General features: G+C 39.6%; 2 protein-coding genes across 5 annotated transcripts in view; one reads left to right on the top strand and one right to left on the bottom strand.

Annotated features, from left to right (window-relative positions):
- Positions 1-8061, top strand: part of LOC121926463 (prosaposin-like) — a 60757-nt gene extending 52696 nt beyond the window's left edge. For both annotated transcript variants that reach the window (XM_042459471.1, XM_042459472.1), the window contains exons 10-15: positions 1726-1821; positions 2486-2669; positions 4488-4660; positions 5685-5765; positions 6663-6764; positions 7367-8061. In XM_042459471.1, coding sequence (XP_042315405.1) covers positions 1726-1821; positions 2486-2669; positions 4488-4660; positions 5685-5765; positions 6663-6764; positions 7367-7402 — 672 coding nt within the window. In that variant the 3' untranslated portion in view covers positions 7403-8061. The remainder of the gene's footprint in view (positions 1-1725; positions 1822-2485; positions 2670-4487; positions 4661-5684; positions 5766-6662; positions 6765-7366) is intronic.
- Positions 8062-11916: 3855 nt separating this feature from the next.
- Positions 11917-27213, bottom strand: part of CDH23 (cadherin related 23) — a 568554-nt gene continuing 553257 nt past the window's right edge. The window contains exons 59-70 of one of the 3 annotated variants that reach the window (XM_042457555.1): positions 26595-26756; positions 25674-25930; positions 25369-25466; positions 24868-24988; positions 23951-24030; positions 22148-22188; positions 21335-21418; positions 21028-21088; positions 18404-18533; positions 17621-17743; positions 16134-16247; positions 11917-13033 (exon numbers count right to left, since the gene is read on the bottom strand). In XM_042457555.1, the coding sequence (XP_042313489.1) occupies positions 12707-13033; positions 16134-16247; positions 17621-17743; positions 18404-18533; positions 21028-21088; positions 21335-21418; positions 22148-22188; positions 23951-24030; positions 24868-24988; positions 25369-25466; positions 25674-25930; positions 26595-26756 (1598 nt within the window). In that variant the 3' untranslated portion in view covers positions 11917-12706. The remainder of the gene's footprint in view (positions 13034-16133; positions 16248-17620; positions 17744-18403; positions 18534-21027; positions 21089-21334; positions 21419-22147; positions 22189-23950; positions 24031-24867; positions 24989-25368; positions 25467-25673; positions 25931-26594; positions 26757-27213) is intronic. The other 2 variants (XM_042457556.1, XM_042457557.1) reach the window with 2 other exon arrangements.

Raw genomic sequence — 27213 nt, forward strand, 5'->3', positions numbered from 1 at the left:
CAAAATTACAGTGGTACCCCGGGATACGAAATCACCGCGTTACGAAATTTCCGGGATACGAAAAAATCCCATAGGAAAAAACTGTTTCGGGTTACGTTTTTTTTTTCGGCTTACGAAAAAATTTTTGGTGCTTTTCGGCACTTTTTCACACGAAATCGCGGCTTTTAGCGCTAGCGCCTATGGCTTTTTCGGCTAGCGCTAAAATTCCCTCCCCCCCTCACCATTCCCTTCTCCTTTTGTGTCGTGTCTTTTAGATTGTAAGCCTGTGGGCAGGGAATTGTCTGTTATCCCCTCTATTGTAAACCGCTCGGATTCCCAGTGATTGGGCGGTATATAAATAAAACCTATTATTATTATTATTATTATTAGCGAAAGATTTCGGGTTACGAATGGCGCCGCGGAACGGATTACATTCGTAACCCGGGGTACCACTGTATTATTCTAGACAACTGGCAGACTTATAATGCTCTGTCCCTCAGCTTAGATTTTTTTAAACTTATATAAGTTATACTTTGTTTTGAAAGTGTATTGGTGGAGGGAGGTCAATTTTTTTTTGATTGATAGGTTGAAAGTGATGGAGGGGGAATAAGGATATGTTGAGAAAAACACCTCTTCCTTGTCACTCTATTTTCTATACTACAAATTGTTGTTCCTGGAATAGCCATATGGACAGTCATAGTCAATTGGGAATCACATATTGAATGGTGTGATACCACATTTAGGTACCCAGTAATATCTATCTATGTGACATGATTTAAGGATGAGCAAAGTCAGTTCTTCTTATATCAGTCATATGGGTAATCTCTCATTAATTGTGGATGCAGAATGAGTGAGATGATATCACTGTACAGTACTATGTCACTGCAATTGGGTTTAGCTATGTATTGACACTGCTCAGGCAAATGAAGTCAATTCAGAGTGATGAAACTAGTTTCTGGATAAACATTCTTGTTTATTGGCTAAAGTTACACCATAATCCTGGTGGCCTGACTCAGTTAATTTTGGAGGATAACTATAAGTCTTTATGGGAATTTGCTGTCCATAAGAAATTGCATCTTCTTGGACTGTCTAGTGATAACCATTCTAAAATTAGGATTAGATCAAGCAAAATCATTTATAAGGCAAAGGTTCTTAGACATTGCAGACAGAAACTGCTGCTATTACTAATGGTCTATTTCTAAACAACCAATTGTTAACTAATTATCCAGCTTCTTATTTATATCATGTTACAGTACCCAAATTCAGGAGAGCCTTATCATTAGCTCGATTTAAAGTTCTCCCAACAGCAATGCTGGAAGGGAAATATAGGAAAATTCCTCATGAGCTCCGACTATGTCCCTGTGACACTGGTGCTATTGAAACCACAGCCCATGTTCTTCTGTTTTGTCAATCTTATTGTTATTATTTTACCTGTTTCACTTATTTTACCTATTTAGTCTATTTATTCTAATTTCATCATTTTACTCTATTTATTTTAATTTTAATTTATTACTGGTCAATGACCGAAATAAAGATTGATTGATTGATTGGTTGGTTGGTTGATGACAATATTTTCTGAATAGGCAGAAATCTTTGAACACTTTCCAAGTGATTAATGAAATAACACCCAAGGAATATTTCTCCATGCAAGACTTATTTTTGGCTCAGGCCTAGCAAATAGGATTTCACTTTGGCTTGTTCTGTTTTAAAGGAAGGTGATTTTTTTAAAAAAACTCTGTCTTGCAGAAAACTTCAAATGAAGAAAATTCCCACTTCGCTTGTGGTATATGTAAGAAAGTGATCCAGGTAGCAGAAAACATGGTGGAGAACAATGCCACAGAAGTAAGTAAGCTTAACTAAATCCCCTGGGATATATTGAGGGATGATAGGAATTTAGGAAATTTCTAGCCCAGGATCAGGAAAGTGTGGCCATCTAGATGGAACTACAAGTCCCATCATCCTTCATCTTTAGCTGTATTAGCTAAGGTGATGGACTGCAGTCTAACAATAACTGGAGAACCATGTTTTAGCAACTGTACATTTTCGTGAGATTTTAATGGTTGGAGATGAAAGCACTGTCGCACAGCTTCTAATTTTGGTATCTTGAATCAGTGTCTAATTTCTGTTCACATGGAGGCTTCTGTTTTTTTCTCTCTGCTTGTATGTAAGCATCAAGTGGGTTTTAGGTGACTGGATGCAAACTTTGAGAGTTGTATAGAGGGAGTGAGGAGGCTGTAGTTTTAATTTTCATGCCAGCAAGGAAGGGAGTCAAGCAGGGGCAGTTCTTCTTATCCCTGTATCTATTTAAAACAACAACAACAAAACATCTTCTACCCAGCACCCAAAAGTAAGAATCCCCAGTCTTTTGCCTGTGTCTGCCCTTTTTGGGTTATTAAGCATACTAGTAACTCTTCTCTTTCGTCTGTTCCTGGAGCAAAGGAGTGAATGATGGGTCTTTCCTCCCTTTTTCTGATTCCTTTCTGCTTTGTTTGTTTGTTTGTTTCAGGTGGAAATAGTTCATGAAATTGAAAATGTTTGCTATTTGCTTCCCCATAACCTCTTTGATGGATGCAAGGACTTTGTTCACGCCTATGGACAGGCTGTTGTTATTATGCTTTTGGATGCAGTCAAACCTGAATCTGTGTGCATCATGCTCAGATGTTGCCCCAGAGGCATTTCTTTAAGCAGCGGTAAGTTATAGCACTGGTTTGTGATACTGTGCTCTGTGATTTAGGAAATATTAATTTTGAGGATCTGTTTCCATAATTTTGTCGATTTATTTGAGGATTTGTACACTGATTTTCAAGCAGAAAAGGTCCCCAGAGTGGCTTAGAAAGAATAATGATAAGATAATTCACTGCAGGTGATTGTCAGAAATTAGGTCCCTCAGTCTGGAACACTGTTCTCAATAATGTTTGATGGTTACCTACATTGTTAGCCTTTAGATACTAGATAAAACCAAACTTTATTTGTTTGTTTGTTTGTTTGTTTGTATGTTGCATATATAGCTCAAGGCACTATGCATGTCTTTCCTCTCCTTCATTCTGTCCTCATAATCAACTAGTGAGGGTGGTCAGACTAAAAGAGAATGACTGGCCCAAGGTCACTTAGTGAGCTCAAGGGTTTATTGGGCTCTTGAACCTGGATTTCTGAACTTCCAGGCCAACACTCTTGAATCATGTTATCATAGTGTTGGAAGAGACCACAGGAATGATCCAGTCCAATCCCCTGCCATGCAGGAAGACACAATCAAAGCACCCCTGACAGATGGCCATCCAGCTTCTGTTTAAAAACCTCCAAAGAGGGACACCCCATGACATTCCAAAGCAGCATATTCTCATGCTGAATAGGTCTTACCATTAGGAAGCTCTTCCTAATGTTTAGGTGGAATCTCTTTTCATGTAGTTTGAATTAGGGGAATCACTAGAGGGGTGCTGGGTGTGTAGGCTGCACCAGGTGACACCCGGGGGGGGGGGGCGACACCACCGCTTCCCAAACATCTGGCTTTTGTAAGAAATGGGTTGTGGTATTCGCCTGTCTCCATTTAAAATGCTGAAGAGATGGTGCGAGTGAGGCAAAGCTCAGTGGGAGGAGAAAGAAGAGATCCTAGATTTATTTTAAAATTACAATTTTAAAATGTTAAAATTTAAATTTTGTTTAAATTTTCTTTAAAAATACGTCTTACCAAATGTTTAACTTAATCACATGAAACATTTAAGCTGTGTGTATGATATTGTAATTTAAAGATATAATTTAAATGTTTCTAGTTGTTTCTGTCACAATTATGACCACTGTGGTGTTGTGTGCCTTCAAGTCATTTCCGATTTACGGCAACCCTAAGGTGAAGCTATCATAGGATTCCTTGGGAAGATTTGTTCAGAAGAGGTTTGCCATTGTCTTCCCTTGAATCTGAGAGAGTGTGACTTGCCTAAGGTCTCCCAGTGGGTCTCATGGTCGAGCAGGGAATCAAGAGTTGTAGCCCAACACTCAAACCACTATGTTATGCTGGCGAAGTAATATGTTCATTGTATACATTCCATTACATTCAGTGATATCTGAGAATTATGATTTATGAAAAGCATCAGTACAAAACAATATAACTAAGGATTCTATATGGTATGGTACAGAGGAAGTCAGTGAGAGGGGGTGACAGCATAAGTTACCACATCAGGTGATGCCAATCCCAGTGATGCGTCAAGTTTGAATACATTGTTCCATATATTAATCTCTGGAACATCAGTAAACAAGCTTACTCCATATTCAATATGACATTGTTTCATATATTTAAACATGCCTGTCATGTCACCTCTTAACTCTAATCCTCTACCTCAGGCTAGCCCCTTCTTTTATTCTTACAAGCTGCATGCTATATTTAGCTTTCACCATTATCTATTTCCAGTATAAGTTTGTTCCAGTACTTTATTTATGCAAGTCTTTAAAATAATAGGATATATATATATTCCAGTCTGCAAACTCTCTAATGGACTGTTCTTTCTCTCTTCCTTCAGAGACTGCAGTGTTTGAGCAAGTACCAAAATTAACTGAAAGTGAAATCTGCCATGTGTGTACACTTGTCGTTAAATATGTTGATGATGAGCTCGAGAAGAACGAAACGCAGGCACAGATTGGTTCCATGCTCGCCAAGGGCTGCCAGTTTCTGCCAGAAGCTTTGGTTTATCCAGTAAGTATGATGAGTAGCCATCATGGAGGAGATGCTTTAGGGTTTTCTAAGGAACTGTGTCTATGGAGGAGACAGGGAGGAAAAGATCTGGAGATCTCTATACTGTACTCCAACTTCTTCTTGTCCAATTAGTGGACATCTTCCAAGTTTATATACATTCATATCACATAGATGCCTGTTCCCATTCTGAATTAGAGAAAAGAGGCTATTTGCTCCCTTAATTGCTATTTGAACAAATCCATCTGCATCAAATGAAGTATTTGTGTATAAGTTGATGTATAAGTCAAGGACAAGTTTTGGGGACAAAATTATGTGTTTTGATATGACCTGTGGATAAACCAAAGGTAAAATTTAGGGGCATGTAACAAAGGGTGTAAAGGATGAAGCAAAGGAAAATGATGCCAAAGAACTTACAGAATCCCAGCAGGGATAACTGTCCATGCTCACCCTAAAGGCTGGATAGATGAGGAGGAAACTACAGTAAATCATGGGTGTGAGATGTGGGAGGGAGGTGACATGGGCAGGGTTAAGAAAATGCATACATGTCAAAAATGTAAAGGCAAGAGTTAGGTACAGTATTAACTCTTATATATAAAAAAGGAACCATCTCCTTCTTGGAGTAAAGTGGTGAAGCACTAGAGCTTAGTTTGTCATGGGAGCACCAACCCACTCTACTTTCTTAGCACTCCTTTGAGAGGAAGTGCCAAAGAGCCACTGCTGCCATTGTATTCTCACCTGGACATTCAAAAAAGCCAGACATGGTGTTATGGCAAAGAGAAAAGGTCAGTGCTTCTTTTAGGCCCTCCTGGGAGAGACTAACCTCTTGCTTTTCATGGCTTTACTCAGAGAAGGAGATGGTTTCTTTTCTGAAAAGAATTAAGTCTTAGATCCTGTGAATTCAGCTTGAACTGAAATTCAATTTAAATTGATTAATTAAAAAGTTTAATCAAGGGACTGGGTTCCTCTACCAGAGGGCCTGTATATTGCAGAAGTTTCAGCTGTACTCCTTTTGGTTTCTTTACAGTGTGATGAACTTGTGTCACAGTATGAACCAGCTGCTGTCCGCCTCCTGATACAGATAATGGAACCAACATTTGTTTGTATTGTAAGTCAACCCATAAAGCTGCTTTAGTCTTGAGGAAAGTGCTTGTTGAAAAATGCTATACACATTTTCCTGGGGGTATGTCCACTGAACTAGATCAGGGTTACTAACCCTAACCCTATACATTAGCTGGGATTTTGTATAAAAGTTACAAAAGTGCAACCTGAAGTTATGCACCTGTGACTTTTACGTATTCACAGTTCTTACATTTAAGCAGCTGCTGCAATCAACAGGGTCTGTTCCCTGTCCCTAATCTCCCTGCATGTATGAGCAATTTCTGATGTGAGGAGGAATTGTATCAGGGACCTTGTTTCTGCCTGTAGCAATGGGGATTGTTCATGGGAGGGGGTGGACACAGCAGCAAGCTGATTTCCAAACAACAGGGGAACAGGCCTGCATTGATTGTAGTGGCTGCTACTGGCAAATGCGAATTGTGGGGGTTGAGGTGGGATTCAGTGCATAGCATCATAACTGCAGTGCTTACATGTGAAAGTCATATCGGATTCTGGCCATCATGTGTACAAATGGCTTTTTAGAAAGTAATTTTATGTGAAAAACATGGGGGTTTGCATGGAAACTATATTTTTATGTGAAGAACAGGAATTTCATGTAAAAGTGGTCTCATGTGTTTCTGTATACAATAGTCTACTCCTACACCTTGGAGTTTGCAGACACTGGGTAAAAATTGCACAAAATTCTCACTATTGTGTTATCAGTAAGGAAGAGGAGAAGGAGAGAGAGAGAGAGAGAGAGAGAGAGAGTTCTATCCACTTTGGGTTCTGCCTCTCCCAGATTTAATCTAAGGAAATACACACAATGTCACTATCCTTGCAGAAAAGGTGCAATGGCATGGTAGTACAGTAGTCACCTCTGTTTTGTACTCTGTTCTTTATCCCATAGAAAATAGGAGCGTGTCGTTCGTCTCACCTTGTGGGCCAAGAAACCTGTTCCTGGGGTCCTAGCTACTGGTGCACAAATGCAGAGACCGCAGCACAGTGCCAGGTAAGCAGAGAAACATTCTTGAAGGAGGAAGATAAGAGCATTGAACTTATAGTGCAAGGAAATGGAGCCACCCCTGCAGTACTTGGCCTCAGTTAAAACTAAGCATGATTTTCAGCTCTTCAGTGGACTAAATATGCTTGTCAACTAGAAATAAGTCAATGTCCTGATTCATGGAGGGTGGGTTATGAAATATTTTCCTTTACATCCTCATCAAATCATGCTTAGCTGAGATCCTGCATCAGAAGATATAAATATAACTATGGAAACATACAATGGAAGATGCCTTTGTAGCCACATCTGATACTATTTCACAAACTTACCTTTTAAGATGTGTAACCTCCTTAACATAGCCATTTCTGGGTTGCTGGAATATGGGAAGAGGGCAAGCAACAATGCATGCAACCTTCGAGAAAAAGGGATGAATGTATCATCATTCACCCCCCCCCCCCACACACACACCACAAAACTTCATCCCACCTGTTTTACAGCAACTCAGAAATGTTGCAATGATGGCATCTCAGATGATGTCAGATTAATTTTCTTTAATGTTTTGTTTTTTCTTCTTGTTTTGTAATATGTCCTGTTCTTTCCTTTTCTTGCAGGCCACTGAATACTGCAAGCGCCATTTATGGAACTAGAGGAAGCTCTTCCAGGTGGATGAAGGCTGGTTGTGGTTTTAATGAATCCATCTTGGAATTTGGCTGGGTGGGGAAACAGTAAAATGTCTAGATCTTGGTACAACCCACCTTCCTTTCCCACCTTTCACTTTGCATGTACTATAAGTGCCTATTGGGTATCTGAGCTGCTCAAAGGGATGGGGTGGAAAGTTTCCTTGTTTATAATGTTCTGAATCACCATACATTTTGTCTTTTGAGCCATGGTGGAACAGGGACATGGGAGGGGAAAGAGAAGTTGGGAGGGTGTGAGATTGATTTGAGTATGTAGGAAAACAAGTTTTATTGTAATAGTAAGAAATTACCGTATGTCCATGCAGAATCATCATCATCTCCATCAAAGTCATTATCATCAGAATCATCATCAAAACAGGCTGTCTGAGCTGGGAATGTAACATAGCCATAATAGGCTAAAAGTAAATATTAAATTTTGAGTATGGCCTTGTCTAATTTGGAGGAGATGGTGAAAGACTTTTATTATATAAAAAAGGCACCAATGGTTACAAACTCAGTGGATGCAAAATGAAAGGAGCATCACTGAGGAAACTGACTTCCATGTATGTTGTTAATTTGGCCTTTTAAAAGGCTTTTCCAAGCATATCTACATTAAACATTTAAACCACTTTTAATCTGTTTTAATCTTTCATACCTTTCCCCAAGGAAAGGCAACTGAGGTGGTATGATCATTCTTGAGGTGGAAAAGCCCATGGCAATGACTCTTCAAGGCATTTGAGAGAGGTCATTTGGAAGTCCCCCATGTACTCGAAAAGCAGCGGTTATATTAAAAGGAGCAAGTGTTAGGTTAAAAGGAACTTGTATATCAGGGCATGTTATATAGTCAAGTAAGATTGTCAGCAGTTCTCTGAGAAGTTGGACAAAGAAATTTTCCAAGTCCTGTTATATCTGAGATAACTTTTAACTGGAGATGTCAATTCATACCAGTAACCTTGAGAAAGCAAAGTATATGTTGTACGACTAAGTTCCTGTCTTTGTATACTTACTGTTTGCAAGTATTTTCATATCTACTTCTCATACCAAAACTGATGGGAATTTTGCCTTCATGTATACCACTTCATGAAAAGGTTTCTGCACCCAGGGATGCTAAAAAAATCTAAAAGACTTTAGTTTATGAACACAACAAAAATCCCCATGTCAGTTAAGTTTCCAGGGTTGACAAAACCAACTTTCAAACAAGTATCCGACAGGTCCTTGTGGAGTATGGACAAATATGAGGTAGGTGGAGAACTTGCTACCTTTATTTATAGGGTTTCAGCATGGTCTCAGTTCAGCCTTCCTGGCCTGGGTTAAACACTTGGACTCCTCCACCTCTAGCTGCATACAACAAATAGCTGGTTCCAAATGGGGATATGCCTTACCATTAGAATGAATGCCAAAGTGACTTGGTCCAGGAGACTCAGGTGAACATCATGGCAACACCCTGAAATTTAATATGAGGAAAATTAGGATTTTAATTATTTTTTTTAAATGATTGTACATTGACATGGGATGCATATTAGGTCCCTCTTCACACAGGTCATTCTGCAGATTCAGAGTAATTAGGTATGGTAAGTTTAAGATTAATTGTAAGACTCCATGGTGCTTACTACTGAGTAGGCATACTAGTGAGTAGGTATATATAGCATTGCATTGTAAGACAGAAGCTCTTTATCTTTTATTGCATGGATGAGCAACCATGGAAGTCCTACAGGAGACCTTGGAAGGCTGCACCCATTCCACCCATATAACCCTCCCCCCATATTTCGGCCATATGAGGCATTCTAATCATGTTTTGGTTTTAAAAAAACATCTCTTATGGGCCTAAATTGCTCTAGGACCCCACAAAATGTGCCCCCAATAGATATTGTAGAGCATTTCAGGACAATAAACATTTTGACTCCTAGGAAGTCCAGGGGGCTTCCAAATATGGTAGAAATGCCCATCTCATCCTCTAGAATGCATTTGGGGACATTCTGAAACAACAACAAAACTGAAAGAATTTTTTGGCAAAATTTTAATTTTTACTCCCTGGGGATCACAAAAACAGCACTGGGGGGGGGGGGGGCTGCATGCGGTCTGTAAGTTGTACATTGCCCATTGCTAAAAGTGCTTGGTATTTAAAAGATGAATCTCAAGCAACTACTGCTTCTTTTACATGAGCAAAGGAATAAGTAATTATATTTGCATTTTCTCTGTAGGCCAGTGAGTAGACTTTTCAGGAAAGTTTCAGCATTCAGCAAGAGCACTCTTGCACTAGAAATAATTGTTTTGTGTATGACTTACCGGGAAACATTTACTGCAATCTAACATCCCCCTCAGCACATTGTAAGTATCTGCATGTGGGATATGATATGTCAACACTACACCCTGCCCCCCGTGCAGAACAGCAATGTTGGACAATACATGTCAATGACTGGGTGATGATGTGCAGTGCACAAGTGCAATGCACAGTTCTTTTATGTACAACTCTGCTCCCCCCACTGTCAGCAGAATATGTATGTTGTGTTATGATGAACAAGCCACCCCACATGTATAGCATGACCTGTGCATGCATATGGCAGCAGCAGGATACCAGCCATGAAAAGATAAAATTGAGGGTTTTTTTGGTAGAAACTTGCAATTAGTGAGACATCTGAAAATATGAATGGCCTCCCAAAGCCATTATAATGTTCTTATTCGTAAGTGCTGCATATCTGTAATTTTAATAACTGAGTAGAAGACATGATGTTAAGAGGTCCTGCTTTTCATATTAGAATGAAGAGAAGTACAGTCACCCCTCGATTTTCATGGACTTGGAATCCATGTCTATTGCCGGTTCAAAGCAAACGGAGGGGGATAAAATGGGGCATTTGCACGTGGTATAGACCACCATTCAAGCCAATGGAGGTTGAATATCGGTGATTTTCCATCTTTGTGGGGGGATTCGGAATGGATCCCCCACTAAAACGGGTGATTGTATTGTTTTCTTGCCACTTGCCACAATTTCCTTTTCTGCCCAGCTATTAAGGGTCCAGGAATCCTATTCCCCGAGTGTACTCTCTGTTACCTGCTGTGAGAGGATATCATCCTTGTGGACATTTATGTATTTTCCATACTTAATAAATTTGAACTCAGCTCAATATACATCATGAGGGGGGGAAATCCAACTACTTTTATGAGAACCAAAGCTTCTGTGGTTAAAATAAATAAGTGTTATAAACTTAACGGTGAGTCTTGATTTTCTCAAACATACAATATATTTGGGGGTCTTGCTTAGATTAGATGTTAAGAACACACATGTGATACCTCTCTGAAACCAAGCAAGTTGTATATCAGCTTTTTAAAAGTGGTTTCTAGGCTGTGGAAGGTTTTAGGGGAATGGACATTCCCTAATGAACATTCAGAAGCTGGAAGGAGAGGTTTCTAGTAGTCAGGTACAAAGATACACTCTGGAGAAGGTTAGTTACATCCCACTGGCATGAAAACCAATGTAATGGAATGTTAATCTTACCGTTTATTGTACTTGAGGGCTTCAGTGCCTCAAATTGTTCTTCATTTTTCATTTCTCCATACCCAGCTAGTGCTCTTAGGCACACAATTTTTCAGGCTTGTAGTTTCTTTGCTCCTTGCTTTTGCCCTCCCTGCAAATCTTTTGACAAGCTGGACCATAGAAGTAGAATGATGGGGAATAGGTTTGTCGATTGGCATAATTTATTCACCCTGCAGAGTTTTGAGTGCGTGTGTATGTGCATATACTCAGTGGCTTCTCTAGGGTTGGTGTCATCTAGTATGGTTACTCGTAATTCGTATTTCCTGTATAGCACTGAATGTAATGGCAATACTTACGGCATAAACAACTAGCAAAATTAAAATTATAGCTTTAAATTACAATATCATACGCACGGCCTCAATTTATATCCATGTGCATAGTTCCAGGTGGTTAAAGTGAAAAATTGATAAGATGTGATGTTTTTAAAGAAAATTTTAAAAGAATATATATTTTTTAAAAATTAAAAAATTAATTTACAAAACAAACAAACCCGGGGCCTCCCACTGAATCTTGCCCCACTCACACCCTCTCTTCTGCTGAGCTCCAGTGTTTTAAAGGGACATAGGTGAATGCCACAGCCTATTTCTTCCAAAAGACAGATGTTTGGGAAGCAGTGCTTTCACCCTACTTTAGTATATCCCCTGGTACAACCCACACACCCCTCACCTGTCAACGATGCTCCTGCATACACTTCTGTATGTCTTTCCCTCCTTCCCTCTCTCACACACAATATGTATTGAGTAAGGCACACTCCGAATTCTCTTATTTGATATTTGATAGAGAGGGAATATATATGCAGGTACTGTGAGAAACACAATTATTGCTCTCATTCCTCAGCCTGCATAGTACAGTGCACTTAAACTAAAGAAACACTGAAACCATTTCTCAAGAGGGTCAATGTGGTGGTTGAGAAGGGAAAGATAAAACACAAATTAACCAAATTCATGTATAATGTATTTCTGGTTCCTTTGACAGACCATTCCAAAAACTCTCAACACTTTTACTGTTTTAAAACAAAAGAAAGAAGAAAATAAAATTTACACACAAACACTCTACATTCAGAACCTGAATTAATGTCATTCTGTTTGTTTTGATGCTGCAGTGTTTTGGTAAGCCAGCCAAATGAAGAAATGGCTTCATCTTTCCTCCTGCTTTTCAAAATGTGACAACATAGATTAATGCCAAACAGATTCGTGGAGCTTCCTGAAGTTTGTCACACAATCCCTGTGTGTCAGTTGATAGTCCTAGGATAATCTTAGCTGCTTTTAGCTGGCAGCCCACTCTCCCTACCACCGACATGGGGGCAGGAGAGCATACTGGTGCAATCCAGGATTTATTGGAGAGCCTATTGACTCCCTTGATGGGGCATGGCACCATGATTCTTGTGATTCTTGCCTTAGGTTTGTGCCTCAGGGCCTCCCACTGCTTCATAAAACACTTCATATTTAAAAAAATAAGATTTTAAATAGTTATGGATTCAATGGTGTGAGTGCCAGGTAAAAGCAATCAGCCCTGAGAACCGTCACCACTGGGGCTAGGTTCCCCAAGGCTGCCGTAACAAAAAACTTGGCTATCTTGGGCAGGTTTTTTTCTGGAATGGATGGTGGCCAGGCACTGGCGATCTTGCCCTCGAGATTTTCTTCTGCCACATATGTCCCGCAGTGAGTGCTCCCTCTCTTGCCGTGACAGTCTGTGTGGGCCCAGACTTCCTTAGGGTGTTACACCAGCGATGCCACTTCTAGTCATAACTCTGTGATTTCCAGTGGGCTCTCCATGATTGCATCCCTCATCTTGTGCATAGGAGTGGATTTGGCAGATTCAGTGCGGGCATTCCTGTCACAGTATGCCCCACCATCAGCAGTCAGCGTCTCTAAGGAACGGCCTAGCACTTTCTGATCATCCTCAGGAAGGCTGTTGAGGTCAGAAGTTAGCAGAGTGCCTGTGCTGCCATGGACCATGTGGATCCCATCAGGTCCCTTGAGCTCAATGGGCTGCTTGTGTCGGAAGCGAAGACTTCCTTGGCTGGGACTCCTCTGTTCCTCTTCTTCATCCAAATCATTCTGGATCAACTGAAAGAAACCCATGTTGAAATCAACAGATCAGAATGTTTTCCATTTTCTCTCTCTAGGATAATCTCACATCCTCTGCTTTCAGGTCCAGGTTCATACCTTTCTGAATAAATCAAGGTTTTGTAAACTTTGGTTGTAGAAACTACTCACCCCACCCCTGAGATTCTCATGCATGCAGCTATGCATACCTGAGCATTTGTGCTGTCCCCTGCATTCCAATAGAGGGAGCATTGTAGGCATGGAATCCTATGGAGGTGTTGAGACTCATGCTCAAAACAGAGTACTAAACTGGGGCTATATCCTTCTGTAGTGACAGAAAAATGCATACCTCTTCTAGCCAGTGCTCTGAGTATTAGCATAAGAGATAGAAGCTGAATTTGGGTGGTCAAGAGTATATGTCTTAATTAACGTATACTGTACATCAATGCTGAAATCTTTCTCATAAATGGACAAAAGACTTAATTTGTATGAAATGAACTAATTAGATGCATTTGGGAGAGATGGGCCAAATTCTGTACCAATCTGTACTTAATTAAGTATTTAACTAAGTAACTTCCCCTGGCCCACACCCCACCTCCCAAATGTGATGGAAACATCTTCCAACCATGCTCTGATTGAAGGCAGAATGGACCTCCTTCTTCCCAAGCAGCTGATGATGCTTGGTAAAGTAGGTTGGGAGGTGAGTTACAATTATGGCAATAATGTCAAAATCAGTGATCATGAAAAACGAAACACTATGGTTGCATTTACTTTATGGAGCATCAGCTGTATAGAGAGAAGAGGGCGGGTTGTATAATTGGTTTCTGAATAGTCATGTCTTAACTCTAATATGCCAGAGGCAGTAGTTTCTGTCACAGAAATTACCCAACGTAGCTTTGTTTCTGAAGTATGCCGTTCTAGATCTGACCATTACCTAGAATCTAGATTCTAGGCTCCTTGGCAGTGGACTCTAAGGGCAGAATGATTACAAATGTAATAAAGAAACATATATTAAAACAAACAGATTATATGCCACATTTTGTTTTTAGTAAGGTAGACAAGGCATCCATACACAAAGAGTATATTAAGACATCTAAAAAACTGGAATACATGTTAAGTGCTCTTGGTTCTCACAGATTAGAAGGTGGGACAGAAGAAATTGAGATGGAAACAAAGACTGAAACCCAGCACTGATACTTTACTAGCTCAACACTTCTGTGACTCTTGCTCTAGGAATAGGGAAAATATAATATACAGTCGCCCCTCCTAACTTGCGGATTTCAGATCCGCACTCTTGAATATAAGAGGAGGGGCAACCTCCACTATTTGCAATGGTGTGCATGCTCGGCACAAGCGCTCAGCATGTGCGCATGAGGGCATGCCCCTTTCAAGCCTATGGGGCTTGAATAAGTGCGAGCGTCCGTTTTTGTGTGTGTGTGTCCAGAATGTATCCCCGCAAAAATGGAGGGCCAACTGTAGTCTGTATTTAAATGATCTAATTACCGCATTTGGGACTAATGTGAAGCTAGGGACCCACTTGTCCTTCAGATGGTGAACCTTTCTGAATTTTACAAAGGAATTTTTGGCTCAAAAATTGTGTAGAGAATAGCATATGTTCTGGAAAATAAATAAATTTTAATGTGCCTTTAAAAACAGTTTGCAGGTTGATGTGGCAATTGTATGGAACAGATTTATGAAAATACATGTGAAGTTGGCATGGGCTGGATGTAGATAATTTTGTCTATACTTAGTTCAACACAAAGGGTGAAGTGAAGTTAGGCCTGTTACAGACTGCCAAAATAAAGCTGCTTCGGGTCTCTTTGGAGTCATGCTATTTAAATGATGCATGGGTCCTAAGAGTCTGGAGGTCGCACCAAAGCCACACTCCATTCCTAAGCACTGGAGTGCAGCTTTGGTGCAGCTTCCGGATTCTTAGGATGCATGCATCATTTAAACAGCATACCTCCAAAGAGACCTGAAGCAGCTTTATTTTGGCAGTCTGTAACAGGCCATAGAGATTACAGGAGATGAACAACATGCTTCCTGAAAATTCTTCAGTTGCAATCCAACAGAGTAAAGTGCTTTTAATGCATTTAGGAATGTTGAATTTTAGTCAAAGAATGAAGAATTCTCAGGGAGATCAAGTAGCTTTTCTCCTGGGATTTTTATTTTTCCTTTATAATAAGATAAACGAGGCATGACTTCTTCTTGCCATTTATATATAAAACTCCCCTGTCCTGGTCACCCCCACCTTCCTTGCAGCTAGTGTTCTGGACATTTACAGTACCTCTATTTTCACCTGTCAGTCTCACAGCTTCACCCTACAGAACTTTGCATGGCACTACATCTCATACAGCCCATAACTGCTAGGGGTCCACTCCTCCAACCCCCCCCCCCAACTATGTGCTTTTTAAAAGGCTGGCTACCCTGCAGGGCTAGAGGAAGGATTCTAGTATGTACTTTCCATCTATCATGTGAAGCAACAATTAGCAAGAGTGTGTATAATGAACTAAGAAATCTTGTTATCTGTGTAGGCAAAGAAATACTGTTGTATTATTTGTTAGTGGACATGTACAGAATACTCACAAATTGCCCTTTTTTTAAAAAACAAACAAACCTGGGTGTCTAGAAACCAATTGGAAAAATTATCAAGCACCAAAATATTTTGCGCAAATTATGACTTTTCTCAAAGGTTTTCTCCCTGCTGAGGAATATTATGAATATTTATTATAAATTTTTGCACATTTTCTACCTCTTTTTGTACTTTGGGATTTTTTTTTGGGGGGGGTGTCAACCCTTCACATTATTTTCTGCACAAATGTTTTTTTCCACAAAAGGGAAGGAGAATTTTTTTTTTGCACAATGGATTTTGGTTTTGCAACCTCCCCAAACAAAAAATAATAGAAAAATGCACACAAGCTCTCATAAGCTCTCCAAGTAGAGAGAACTCTTTCCATCCCTGTATGATATCTTTGAACTTAGAGACATTAGAGGTACAGAGAAAAATAGCTGTGAATTCTATGCAATGTATTCAGAAGGTTATAATTTTGAAGAAAAGACATTACATCCCAAAGGGCACAACAAACATTTTTAAGAACTCCCATGCACAAGCAGGCTCTACCTCAGAGACTGAGGACTGGTCCCCATGACTGGTGGTGGCTTTATGCACCATCCGCTCAGCAAGCAGTCTTTTCAACCTCATGTAATCATCCAAGACTACCTTTAAGAGAGAGCCCTAGAAGGAGGGAGGGAATGGGCAACAGGACAGATTACTCTGGGCCCTTTGCAACCTATTCTGACACTTCCCCTGTCCAAGGAATCCTCATAAGAACTGGCCCAAAGCTATATATCTATTCAACATAAAATTGTGGTGAAACTACAATTGTACAGTCTTTTGATTTCTAGAGCTAATGCTTCTGGTTTTATCCTGCTCTAAGTAGGATACTTGCCACAATGTATTATGTATGAACATCCTTTGTTGTTAACTTCATTTCAGTTGACTTTGAGCCCCTTTGTATTCAACCACTCTGCTCAGGTCCTGCAGGCTTAGTGTCATGGCCTCTTTTATTGAGCTATCCATCTGGTATGCTGTCTTCCTCTTCTCCTATTGCCCTCTACCTTTTCTTGCACTATTGTCTTTTCTAGTGAATAATGCCTTCTCATGATTTAGATGAAATATGATAGCCTCAGTTTAATCATCTTGGGTTCCAGGGAGGGTTCAGGCTTGATTTGTTCTAGGACCCATTTGTTTGTCTTTGTTGATGTCCAGTGCTCTTCTCCAGCACCACATTTCAAAGGAGCTGGTTTTCTTTCTATCAGCTCTCTTCACTGTTCAGCTCTCACATCTGTACTAGGTGATGATAAATATTATGGCTTGGGTGATATTAACTTCAGCATTCAGTTTCTTTGCACTTAAGAATCTTGTCCAGTTGACATTGTTACCATAGCCTACACTCATCTTACTGAATATGGGGTTTCATATTTTCATATTTGATATCTAGTATCAGGCATATTTTAAGAACACTAGGATGTTTCATGTGGGAAAGGCATGCTGGCCCAAGTATATGTGGAAAACCTAGCTGGAACTACAATAAAAGTTAATGTGTTTGTTGATCACTCCATCTTTCCCCCTGGCTCTCCACCTATCCTCTTGCAATTGGAACTGAGCAAGTCCCATTGCAAGGCTATTTAAGATCATACTCCTCCTCATCTCAGGCTGTGTACCTATTAAACCTCCCCTTTCGATTATCCAGGGGTTGTCTCAAATCCAGTCAATGTTTTGTCACTCCAGAGTTAAAGCCATCAGCTGTCCTGGAATCCTTTTGTCAATTCCATGGGAAAACTATCAAGCAGGATATAGATATCGGCTCCACACATGGGCACTTTGCTGCTACAGAATGAGGCTCTGTTCCATGGACTGGAGCTCCACTCACTGTATAGCCCTCAGAATCCCTCAAGGGATTCAGAAGGATAGTCATTTCTACTGTTACAATATACTGAGGTGAACAGATCTTTCATCCAACCTCCATGGCAAAGTAAAAGCAAAAACCTTTCATTGGACATAAATACTCCTAAACCAGACAGAGGATGCTAGACACCATTACTTACCTTGATAGGCCCTTCTCGCATGATCTGGCCAAGTTTGGCAATATTGTCATACTCCTGGATGGCTGCTCGCAGATAGCGATCATCTTCAGGTTTGGCAGCTGAAGGCTCTCGTCCAAATGTTCCCTGAGAAGAAGAGATTTAAATTAGTTTCTCTATCAATAGGTTTGAATGAAAAGCCATGTTGGAATCCTTCCAGAAACTTTGATGTCTCTTTCTGATTTGGTTTTGTCTACTGTTTCCTGGGAGTCAATTTTCTTTGCAGTATTTAAGTCCCTAGAAAACATATCAGCAATTTTAAAAAAAATCACCAACAGTGGAAAGTAGCATCAACTTTATCCAGCTCTAGCACAAAACATTTTGGTCTGGGTGATACCCTTAACTGGGAATGAGAAGCAATGAATATCCTTTGTGTTTCATAATCAGACAAAGACTAAAGTACCTCTAAAGCTACCACCTTTTTGGTTGGCTTACCAGATCTGCACTAGTAATGATAACTAAAACCTTTTACTACAATAGGATGGCCATGTTTGATGAACGATGTCCATATTTAATTCACATTTATCCATATTACCAAAAGTGCTCTACTGATCCATGTGTTTGACTATTTTATGCTGGCTGCAGAGTCAATTATACCAAAATTAGCTTCTCAACACATCTAAACTCATATCAAACCACAATCCTTAGATCTTCTGAATTTTAGAAGAAATACTTCTGGTACAAAACTGCTTAAGAAAAGCTACATATGTGATTTGAACCCCTAAAATTAAGAAGTTGCGATCTCACATGAGTTCTTGCTGGGCTATTCCACAAGTCTGTAATTTCACTTAGGTTCTCAGGCAGATCATCCTCATGTTCAGCTTGGGCTGCCAGCTCCAAATTTCTGCAGAAAGGGTCCAACCACACAGGGTTTGCTCTGCAAGGAGGATATGATGTCTTAAATAAAGAACTATAATAATGCAACCTATGGAAGAGCTTTACAGATACAGTGGACTGCTAAAACAATGAATAAATGGGTACTAGAGCAAATCAAGCCTGAACTCTTCCTAGAAGCCAAGATCACTAAACTGAGACTGTTATACTTTGGACATACCCTGAGGAATCACTAGAAAAGACAATAAATGCTTGGTAAGGTAGAAGGCAGTAGGAAAAGAGGAAGATCATATTCCAGATGGATAGAATTGTGGAACTCATGAGAAAAGAGGGGGAAAGAGCAGGTGAGAAAGAAAGCTTTCAGTCTAAGGGCCTAGCTGCATGTTCTACATGTATCTGAGTGAGCAAATGCTTAATATTTGTTTATGATATGGAAAATCTATTAAACCTTTTATTATGGGAGAACAGTCTGAAATGAAGGAAAGGGCAAAACTTGCTCTATTAAGGCAGTGGTTCCCAAACTCTTGTCTCCCAACTGTTTTGGACTTTGACTTCTATAATGCTAAACCATTGGCCAATATGGCTGAGGCTTCTGGGAGCTGGAGTCCAAAACACCTGGAGGGCCAGAGTTTCGGAATCACTGTACAGTATTAAGATCATTTTGAATTTTGATCCTGTCCTCTGGCCTATTAGCTACTCCTCCTAATTTGGTGCCATCTGCAAATTTGATAGGCATGCCCTCTATTCTTTCATCCAAGTCATAGATAAAGATGTTGAATAGCATTGGGCCCAAGACAGAACCCTGTTGTATCCCACTGGTCACTTCTCTCAAAGATGAAGAGGAGCCATTGCTGAGCACCCTTTGGGTTTGGATGGTCAACAAATTACAAATCCACCTAACAGTTGCATTGCCTAATCCACATTTTACTAGCTTGTATGCAAGAATATCATGGGGGACCTTGTTGAAGGCCTTACTGAATATGCTACATCCACAGCATTCCCTCCATCTACCAAACTGATTATTTTATCAGAAAAATGGAGATCAGATTAGTCTGGCATGACTTTTTTTTTTTTAAACATGTTGACTTACTAAGATTAGGACATTCCTTTCTAAATGTTTGCAGACTCTCTGTTTAATGAGCTGGTCTAAAGTGCTAGTACTGATGTCAGGCTAACAGGGCAGTAATTGTTTAGCTCCTCTTTCCCCCCTTTTTGAAGATGGGAATAACATTTGCCCTCCTGCAGTGCACTGGAACTTCTCCTGTTCTCCAGGAATTCTCAAAGGTTATTGCCAGTGGCTCTGAGATTACTTATGTCAGTTCTTTTAATACCCTTGGATGTAGTTCATCTGGTCTTACACACTTGAATTCATTTAGATTAACCATGTATACATGCACTACCTCTTTACTTATTCTGTACTGTATTTCCCCTACTGTACCCCTACCTTTTCCATGTTCCTCAAGTTGTGCACCCTTTTCCTTTTGTGAGATCAGGGCAAAGTAGGTATTGATCAATATCAAGCTATTTGAGAATAAATACATGAAAAACTGGGCCACATGACAGGAGGATATGTGTTTGTTTAGATTAGCACTTTCTAGTCTAGTGTTACCCCATGGACCATTCCTCCTTCACCCCTAATCAACCTCTGATATAAACTTAATATTAAAAGGGATGTTTTAGGCAGGTAACTGAGAGGGCACCCCAGTGCAGGAAAACTTGCCATGCCATACAAATTTGGAGACCCTCAGTGTGATGGAAGCTGGGGCACGTAGACAGGATAGTTCAATTAAGATTGGAATCTGCATAATCCCTTTACTGATAGGGGTGATTGTAGGTGATAAACATTGGGTTTACACATGAACAGAAGTCCAAGATTACCTCCCTCTGGGAGTGAGACTCCTTTGTCAAGGGACATTCATGGTGATTGTCCTGTCATTTACAGACTTCCAGTTCTATTCTTCCCTCCTCGGAATTTCACTTTAATCCCAAAACTGCCCCGGTCTTGCCAAAATGCCACCAATTTGGTCTTGGTTGAGGTCAGACAGACACCCTGTCAGTATGTCCCTAGATTCCTCAGCATTGCTGGATCCACAAGCAGCTGCTGACCCATTTCACTTCATAGAATCCCAAATTGGACATCTGCTTCTGGGACTGGTACTGTATCACCCTTTGCAATGCTAAAAATCACTTATCTTCTACCAGTTTTTATATCGCTACTTCTTGTATATATGTTTGAGTGTGTGTTTTTGTGTGAAAGTTCATTTCCCCTTTTGCTGTTATAAATAAACCTACATTTGGAACTTAAATTCTGAAAGTCCAGTTTTTTGGAACTGTTACACACAGGTCTGACCCCAGCTTTTAAGTTACCCAAAGCCCTCTCACAGGCTTCATTTGAGTTAATTAAATTCCCTTATTTGAGTATTAATTGTGGGTGCCCGCTCAAGATGCTTGCATTTGGGTAATATTGGGCTCAAAGGTTATATGTTTAGACTAGGGTTATCCAGTACTGAAAGTTTCTGAAATTATTGAGAACTCACCCATCAAAGGAATATTTATTTGTGTTTGGCATATCCATCATGTCCATGAAACCTCGGTTACCTGCAGAAGGCAATGTATAGAGTTCAGTGAGAATTATTTACACCAACTAATTTTAGACCTTGACATCTTTTTTTTTAATGGACCTGTAGCCTGTGCCTTTAACAGCAGCCTGACACACAGACATTTTGGAGTGAAGCTTTCCACATCACTTATCTGCATGCCAAAGAAAGTTTCACCACTTCTCTTCTGTCTGGTTGCTTCCACACTACCAGTTTAGTCAGGAATTCACATCCTTTGTTCACTCACTTTTTATGGAGAATCCAGATGCTGTTGTTGCCACCCTGTTGCATTCCAGTCCTTTCTCTGTTGTCCACCCATCTTTTTTCAGACCTGATTTATGGCAATTTTCAAAATTAAAACACAAGTGCAGCACCAGCTTGACCAGAGTGTCAAACTGCAATTGAAGATTTTTAGGACTACTGTGCCTTTAATTAGACATTTTCTCTTTTGAGTCTCTCCCCATTATTACTTCTGTTCCAGATGTAAGCAATATTACTGATGAGCAGACTCAATAACTTCTTAATTAATGGTAAAAAAAATTAATGGTAGGGACTGGTGATTTCAATTATGATTTAGTCTCATTAGTTTCTGCCTTTCTTTTATTTTTATAGCAGAAATGGAAAGACTGGAAATCAATATTTAACCCAGTAAAAAGGATCTGGATAATTAAGAAACTATTCACCAGTAATAATGCTGAACAGAAAACATTAGGTTAGAAGCTGCAGGGTGGAAGCTACTAATTAAAATTAAAGGGAACCTTTGCTGAATGGGACTTAATTCTATATAAACATTGTAGAAAGATCTTGGTAATGGCTACAAGTGTAACTGGGATAATATAGCACTATATTTTGTGCTATGTAGAACAGGCAGTTTAATTTCAACGTCATCTTATTGTGAAAAAGCAATGCTTCAGGACCATCAAGGAGCCATAGAGTGGAAGCAACCTGTGTCAGGCTGCTGGCTTTACCAGTCAGTGTTATGAATGATAGCAACCTTCTCACATTCATAATGAACATGTTTTCCTCATAAATCAGAAAGAAAAACAATAATATTTCTCACCTGTGGAACCAGCCACAATCGCTTTTAATTTTCTTTTGTGTCTGCAAAAGAATTTAAACAAAATGAACAACTTGAAAAAGCTACATTCAAGCAACGTATAGTAAAAATTTTTCACAGGTCTAGTGGGGATTAGAATAGTCCCTTAAAATCATCCCACATGTTTCTGTCTTGCATAACCTGAAAGTGTAAGACTTTACTACTCACCCAGCTTTTTATCTCATACTATATTGTGTTCTCTTCATGAGCAAAACAATATCCTTTTTATGCCATTAATGTAGTTTGCAAATTTGATGCAAGTGGTTACTACCTGAAGTTATGCTAAGATATCTGATGCTTTTAAAATTACTGAGCCTGGTCCAAACCCAGGAAGAGGTGATGAGCATCACGAAACACTCTCCTTGCACAAGCAAGGATCTACTGCATCACTCTCTCTCTATGCAAAACAGCTTAGGACCTGACCCAACAATCTGAACATTTAGGAGTCAGTGCAGGTAGCATCTGTTTTCTCTAAAGGTCAGCCTGATGAGGAACTGTGGCTTTTGGTCACAGACTGGGGTTCAATATAAAGAATGGAAATCATCTTAAACGGAAAAATGAGGTGGCTAGTTCTGCCTCAGGCTGTGCAGGAAGAAACTCTGTAGACATCCCCAGCACTTTCCCAAAGATATCTGTGGTATGGGGAAATATATGGCCATTTATCTTTTTGCAAATGTCTAAATTTTTACAATGGCTGAAATTCTAGATCAGTTACATAGTTAACTATACTTAAGCTATGTAGTTGATCTAAAAACTTGGCCTCCGTAAAAAAATTAGATCTAAAACACACTGAAGAAACAAGCCAGTTTGAGATTCCTTTAATTGCTCTGGCTCAATGCTAGGGAATCATGGGAACTGAATTGTGAGACATTTAGCTTTCTCTATCAGAGAGCTCTGGTGCCACAATAAACTACGATTCCCAGGATTCCTTAGCACTGAGCCAAGATAGTTAAAGCGGTCTCAAACTCAATTATTTCTGTGTGTGTTTTGGACTATACTCAACTAAAAATTATATTTAACTAAAGAAAGCCAGTATGGTGTCATAGTTTGAGCACTGGTCTATGACTCTTGAGACCAGAATTCAATTACTCAAGCCATGGAAACCCATGGGTGATCTTGGGTGAGTCATGCACTCTCAGCCCAGAAAACCCCATAATAAGTTCCCCCTAGGGTCACCATGGGTTGGGAATTGCTTGAAGGCACCCAACAACAATAATACTTAACTAAGTAGTGTCTCCTGGCCCAATTTTCCCAACCCTGATTTATCAAGCAACCTTGATCTTGAACAATGGGATTCTGTTTTTTTCTGATCCACCTCTGCTGTCTTGGCAATTACCAGTGCAATAGCCAGAAGCTGGATCTCTGTTGCAATTCCTCTTGGTCCCAGATGTTTGCTCACAGGGTGGTGTGGGTGGGAGAAGCATCCATCAGCTGCTTTCTAGTTGACAGGTGAACAGACTCCTGTCACTTGCAGTGCCTGCTGCCCAGTACATTGGTACTTGGGGATTTTTACAATTCCTACATATTCCCTACACTGCTGGATACACAGGGATTGTGAATATGGACCAGTTATGAATGGGCAATCTAGAGTTACACATTAATAAGCATGTATTCTAAGTTACACATTCATAACTGTGATTGTAAATTCCAATCAGAATTATTTAAATTTTAAGGATGATTATTTGCACTTTTGTCCAAAAATACAGTTTTACTGTGATGTCTGAGATATTCTGTCCTTACATCGTGTAGGTAGTGAGGGCTACTCACACTGTTCTGTAGTACCAATTCATGAGGATAAATAACATGGCTGCCAGGAAGAGGAGAATAGCCAGAATGATTATTGCCATCTAGAAATGACAAAAAACAAAACAAAACAAAAAACAAAACAAAGCATTACAGTAGGGATGGAATTTTTAAAAACTTGCATCGCCACCAGCTTAAAGTTTACATATTGTAAATAATCTACTAACTGTGGGATAGCAATAGCTAGCTCAATAGTTATCTGCATTCATACTCAGGCCATTGTGAAAGAATATAAAGCATAATGAATGGCAAAACCATTATTTGATAATCGCTTCATGAAAATGTTCAATTTAATATGCTTCCTGTCTGCCTTTTTCTCCCATTGATGTCAATCCACCTGAATAATAAATGCTCCTTTTTTTATAGTGTTAGAAACTATACATGCATTCTTCTTGTTGAAGAGTCAATATAAAGATGTTGTCACCTGTCCTATAAGACATTTTGTATGTATAATGACTGTATAAGGTAGCCATTAAATAATAATAAAAAAAGGTCTTATTAGGAAAGATGATGATGGCTATAAAAATCCCCACTCAGCCATGCAAAGCCACAGTCACAATCTTTCAGCCTCAGTAACAAGCAACCCCCACCCTTAGCAAATCTTGCCAAGAAAATTGTGTGATAGGTTTGATGTGTAAGATGGAAATGACTTGAAGGTGTAGAACAACAACAACAGCAACAACAACAACACATTGGGTAGAAACTCAGCTAACATAACTGCATAATCTTTAGCTGCTTCACATTTACTACAGTAATATGAACCTCAGTAAGGGCATCCCTAAGGCAACGCATAGACAAATACTTTCTTCCAGAGCTACTGGATTGAAAGAATTCTAAGAAATGGCAGTAAATTACACTTGAAGTATAAAGGATCATCTTACCTGAAGTGCTGACAGGTCATCTGGAGCCCTGGCTGTGATGGCTGGTTGCACATCCAGGACATTGTAATTCCTGAACAGATTCCGCAACTGCTCCTTATTCTCATCAATCATCTGTATTACTCTGGGAACAGGTTTAAAAAGTATTGACTTGTCATTCTAAAGCTAAAGAATTACACTGAAAACCCCCCCTATGTATAACAAAATTAATGTTCACTACCCAGTCATCATTTTCAACTCAATAGATGGAGAGGTGAAGCTCCTTCCATTAAACTGTATTTGTAGCACTGTGCACACTATCATTCATCCAACCACTACTTTTTTGGGTGGAGGAGGCTAAGGAAACTTACCCTCATGTATTAGTCGAAAGGAAGGGATGTTATGGGGCAGTGAGAGTGTATACTAAGATGTCCCCTGTTAACATCTCACCTCAGACAGAGCTTTTTTCTGTATTTTCTTATGACATATAAATGTATCACATATATAGGAATACAGCATCTTTACCGTTCTACATCCAGAATTCGATTGGTTTCCCGATTCACCACATGGATCAGCAATTCTGTTTGGGCAAAGTTCACACGGCCTTTTTTGTCAACATGGAACTGCAGGAAAGATAGGGAAAATATATTCCTTCTTCGATCTCAACAGCAACTAAATAACATCTGTTATTTCTTTTTGCTAACAGCCGTAAGGCACACCATCCCAAAAGGATGGTCAAATTTTAATTCATCATTCTGAATGTCAACCAGGAGGAACCTGCATGAACAGTTTATAAGAAAATGAAAGTGCTGCTCTTAAAGGGTCATTACCTGCACATCATCTGTATTGACAACGGCCCCAGTGATATTAGACAAGAGGCTTATGAACTCTTCCTCAAACTGCCGTACTTTATCTGGGATCTCATTGATTATGATCTTTACCCTCTGATCATCACGCAGGATATAGATTCCAACAAATGCAGTGTCATTGTGACCAGCCAGATCTGAAGCCATGACATCTACCACAAAGTAGCCAGGGTTGTAAGCAGTGAAAAGGTCAAAAGTCCGAAGTATACCATCTAAGTTACCTATAAGAATAAATAACCACGGAGCCAGGTTTAAAGCCAATCTGTCTCTTCAGAAACATCACATCATACAATTGTGTTGGGACTGCACCATTCAGACTGAGGACAGCAGGTGTTGTATTTGCATGTTTTCCCAGCTCAAATCTCCCTGTACTTAAAAATGTAGTACAGCAGGTCCAATGATTCTAGACTAGCCATTTACTTGATGTGCCACTTTCATAAAAGCAAGGAAAATACTTTGTTCATTTGCTTGCTTTCAAAACAAGGGAATCATTTAGGCATTCACTCCCCCAGTTTGCAGTCTAGTGCAGTTTAACTCAACTTTCTGAGTATATAAAGTAGCCATTAACTCCCTCAGTTTCAAGAATAATTAAATTTCATCTATCCATTCATCCATTCAAATAGCTATGTGCTGCCCAACAAACCTATATCTACAGATATGGCAAATCTGTATTCCCTGCCAACTTCTTCTCTCAAGTATGGCCATTAAGCAATCCTGAGGCCAAAGAAAGTTTCAAATGGTTGTTGGATTGAATGACCAATGATTTGTTTGTATAGTGTGTCTTGCCTCTTCTAGACACACTAACTAGTATATCACATCCTATACATATTGCATGTACTGGAGTTTTCAAATGGCCCAGATTTCCTTCCAAATAGTCATTCTTACCAATGCTGAAAATGTTGGCCACCTCTTCAGAGTCATTGGAATGTTGCTTGATGTAGCGGATCCCCAGAATGCTGTACAAGACCAGACTATTGTTTCCCACATCTGCATCCAGAGCAGCAAGTTTGATCAGTTCAGAACCCACCTTTGCGTCAGTTGCAACCCCTTTCAGCAGGGAGAGAGAAGGGAGGGGGGAGGCAAGAAGCAAGCTAATAAAAGCAGAAGTCATGATACCTAAATATTTCAATGTGCAACTTCATAAAGATAAGCCAATAGTCTTCCACTTTCTTGCATTTATTTATATAAACATGCCACAGGACAAAACAGCAATAGAATAATTTTCTTATCACTCCTAAAATATGCATAATTTGATCACTGGCTCTGTCCAGTTTGCCTAATTATATTAAATAACATAGGTGGAAAATGTATACTAAAATGTATTGGCTTATATCTTGTTGTTACTCCCGACCACAGTAATCTCACTGAATCAGTAGGATTTACCAATGTGTTGATTCATCACTGAATAATTAATTGAATGGGTCTAATCTAGCTGGACTGACCAACAGGATGCCAGCCATTATCTTTTTTAAAAAATGAATTTGAAAATCTAGGTATAATTCAG

This window comes from Sceloporus undulatus, chromosome 3 (genome assembly GCF_019175285.1).
Source record: "Sceloporus undulatus isolate JIND9_A2432 ecotype Alabama chromosome 3, SceUnd_v1.1, whole genome shotgun sequence".
Taxonomy (NCBI): Eukaryota; Metazoa; Chordata; class Lepidosauria; order Squamata; family Phrynosomatidae; genus Sceloporus; species Sceloporus undulatus.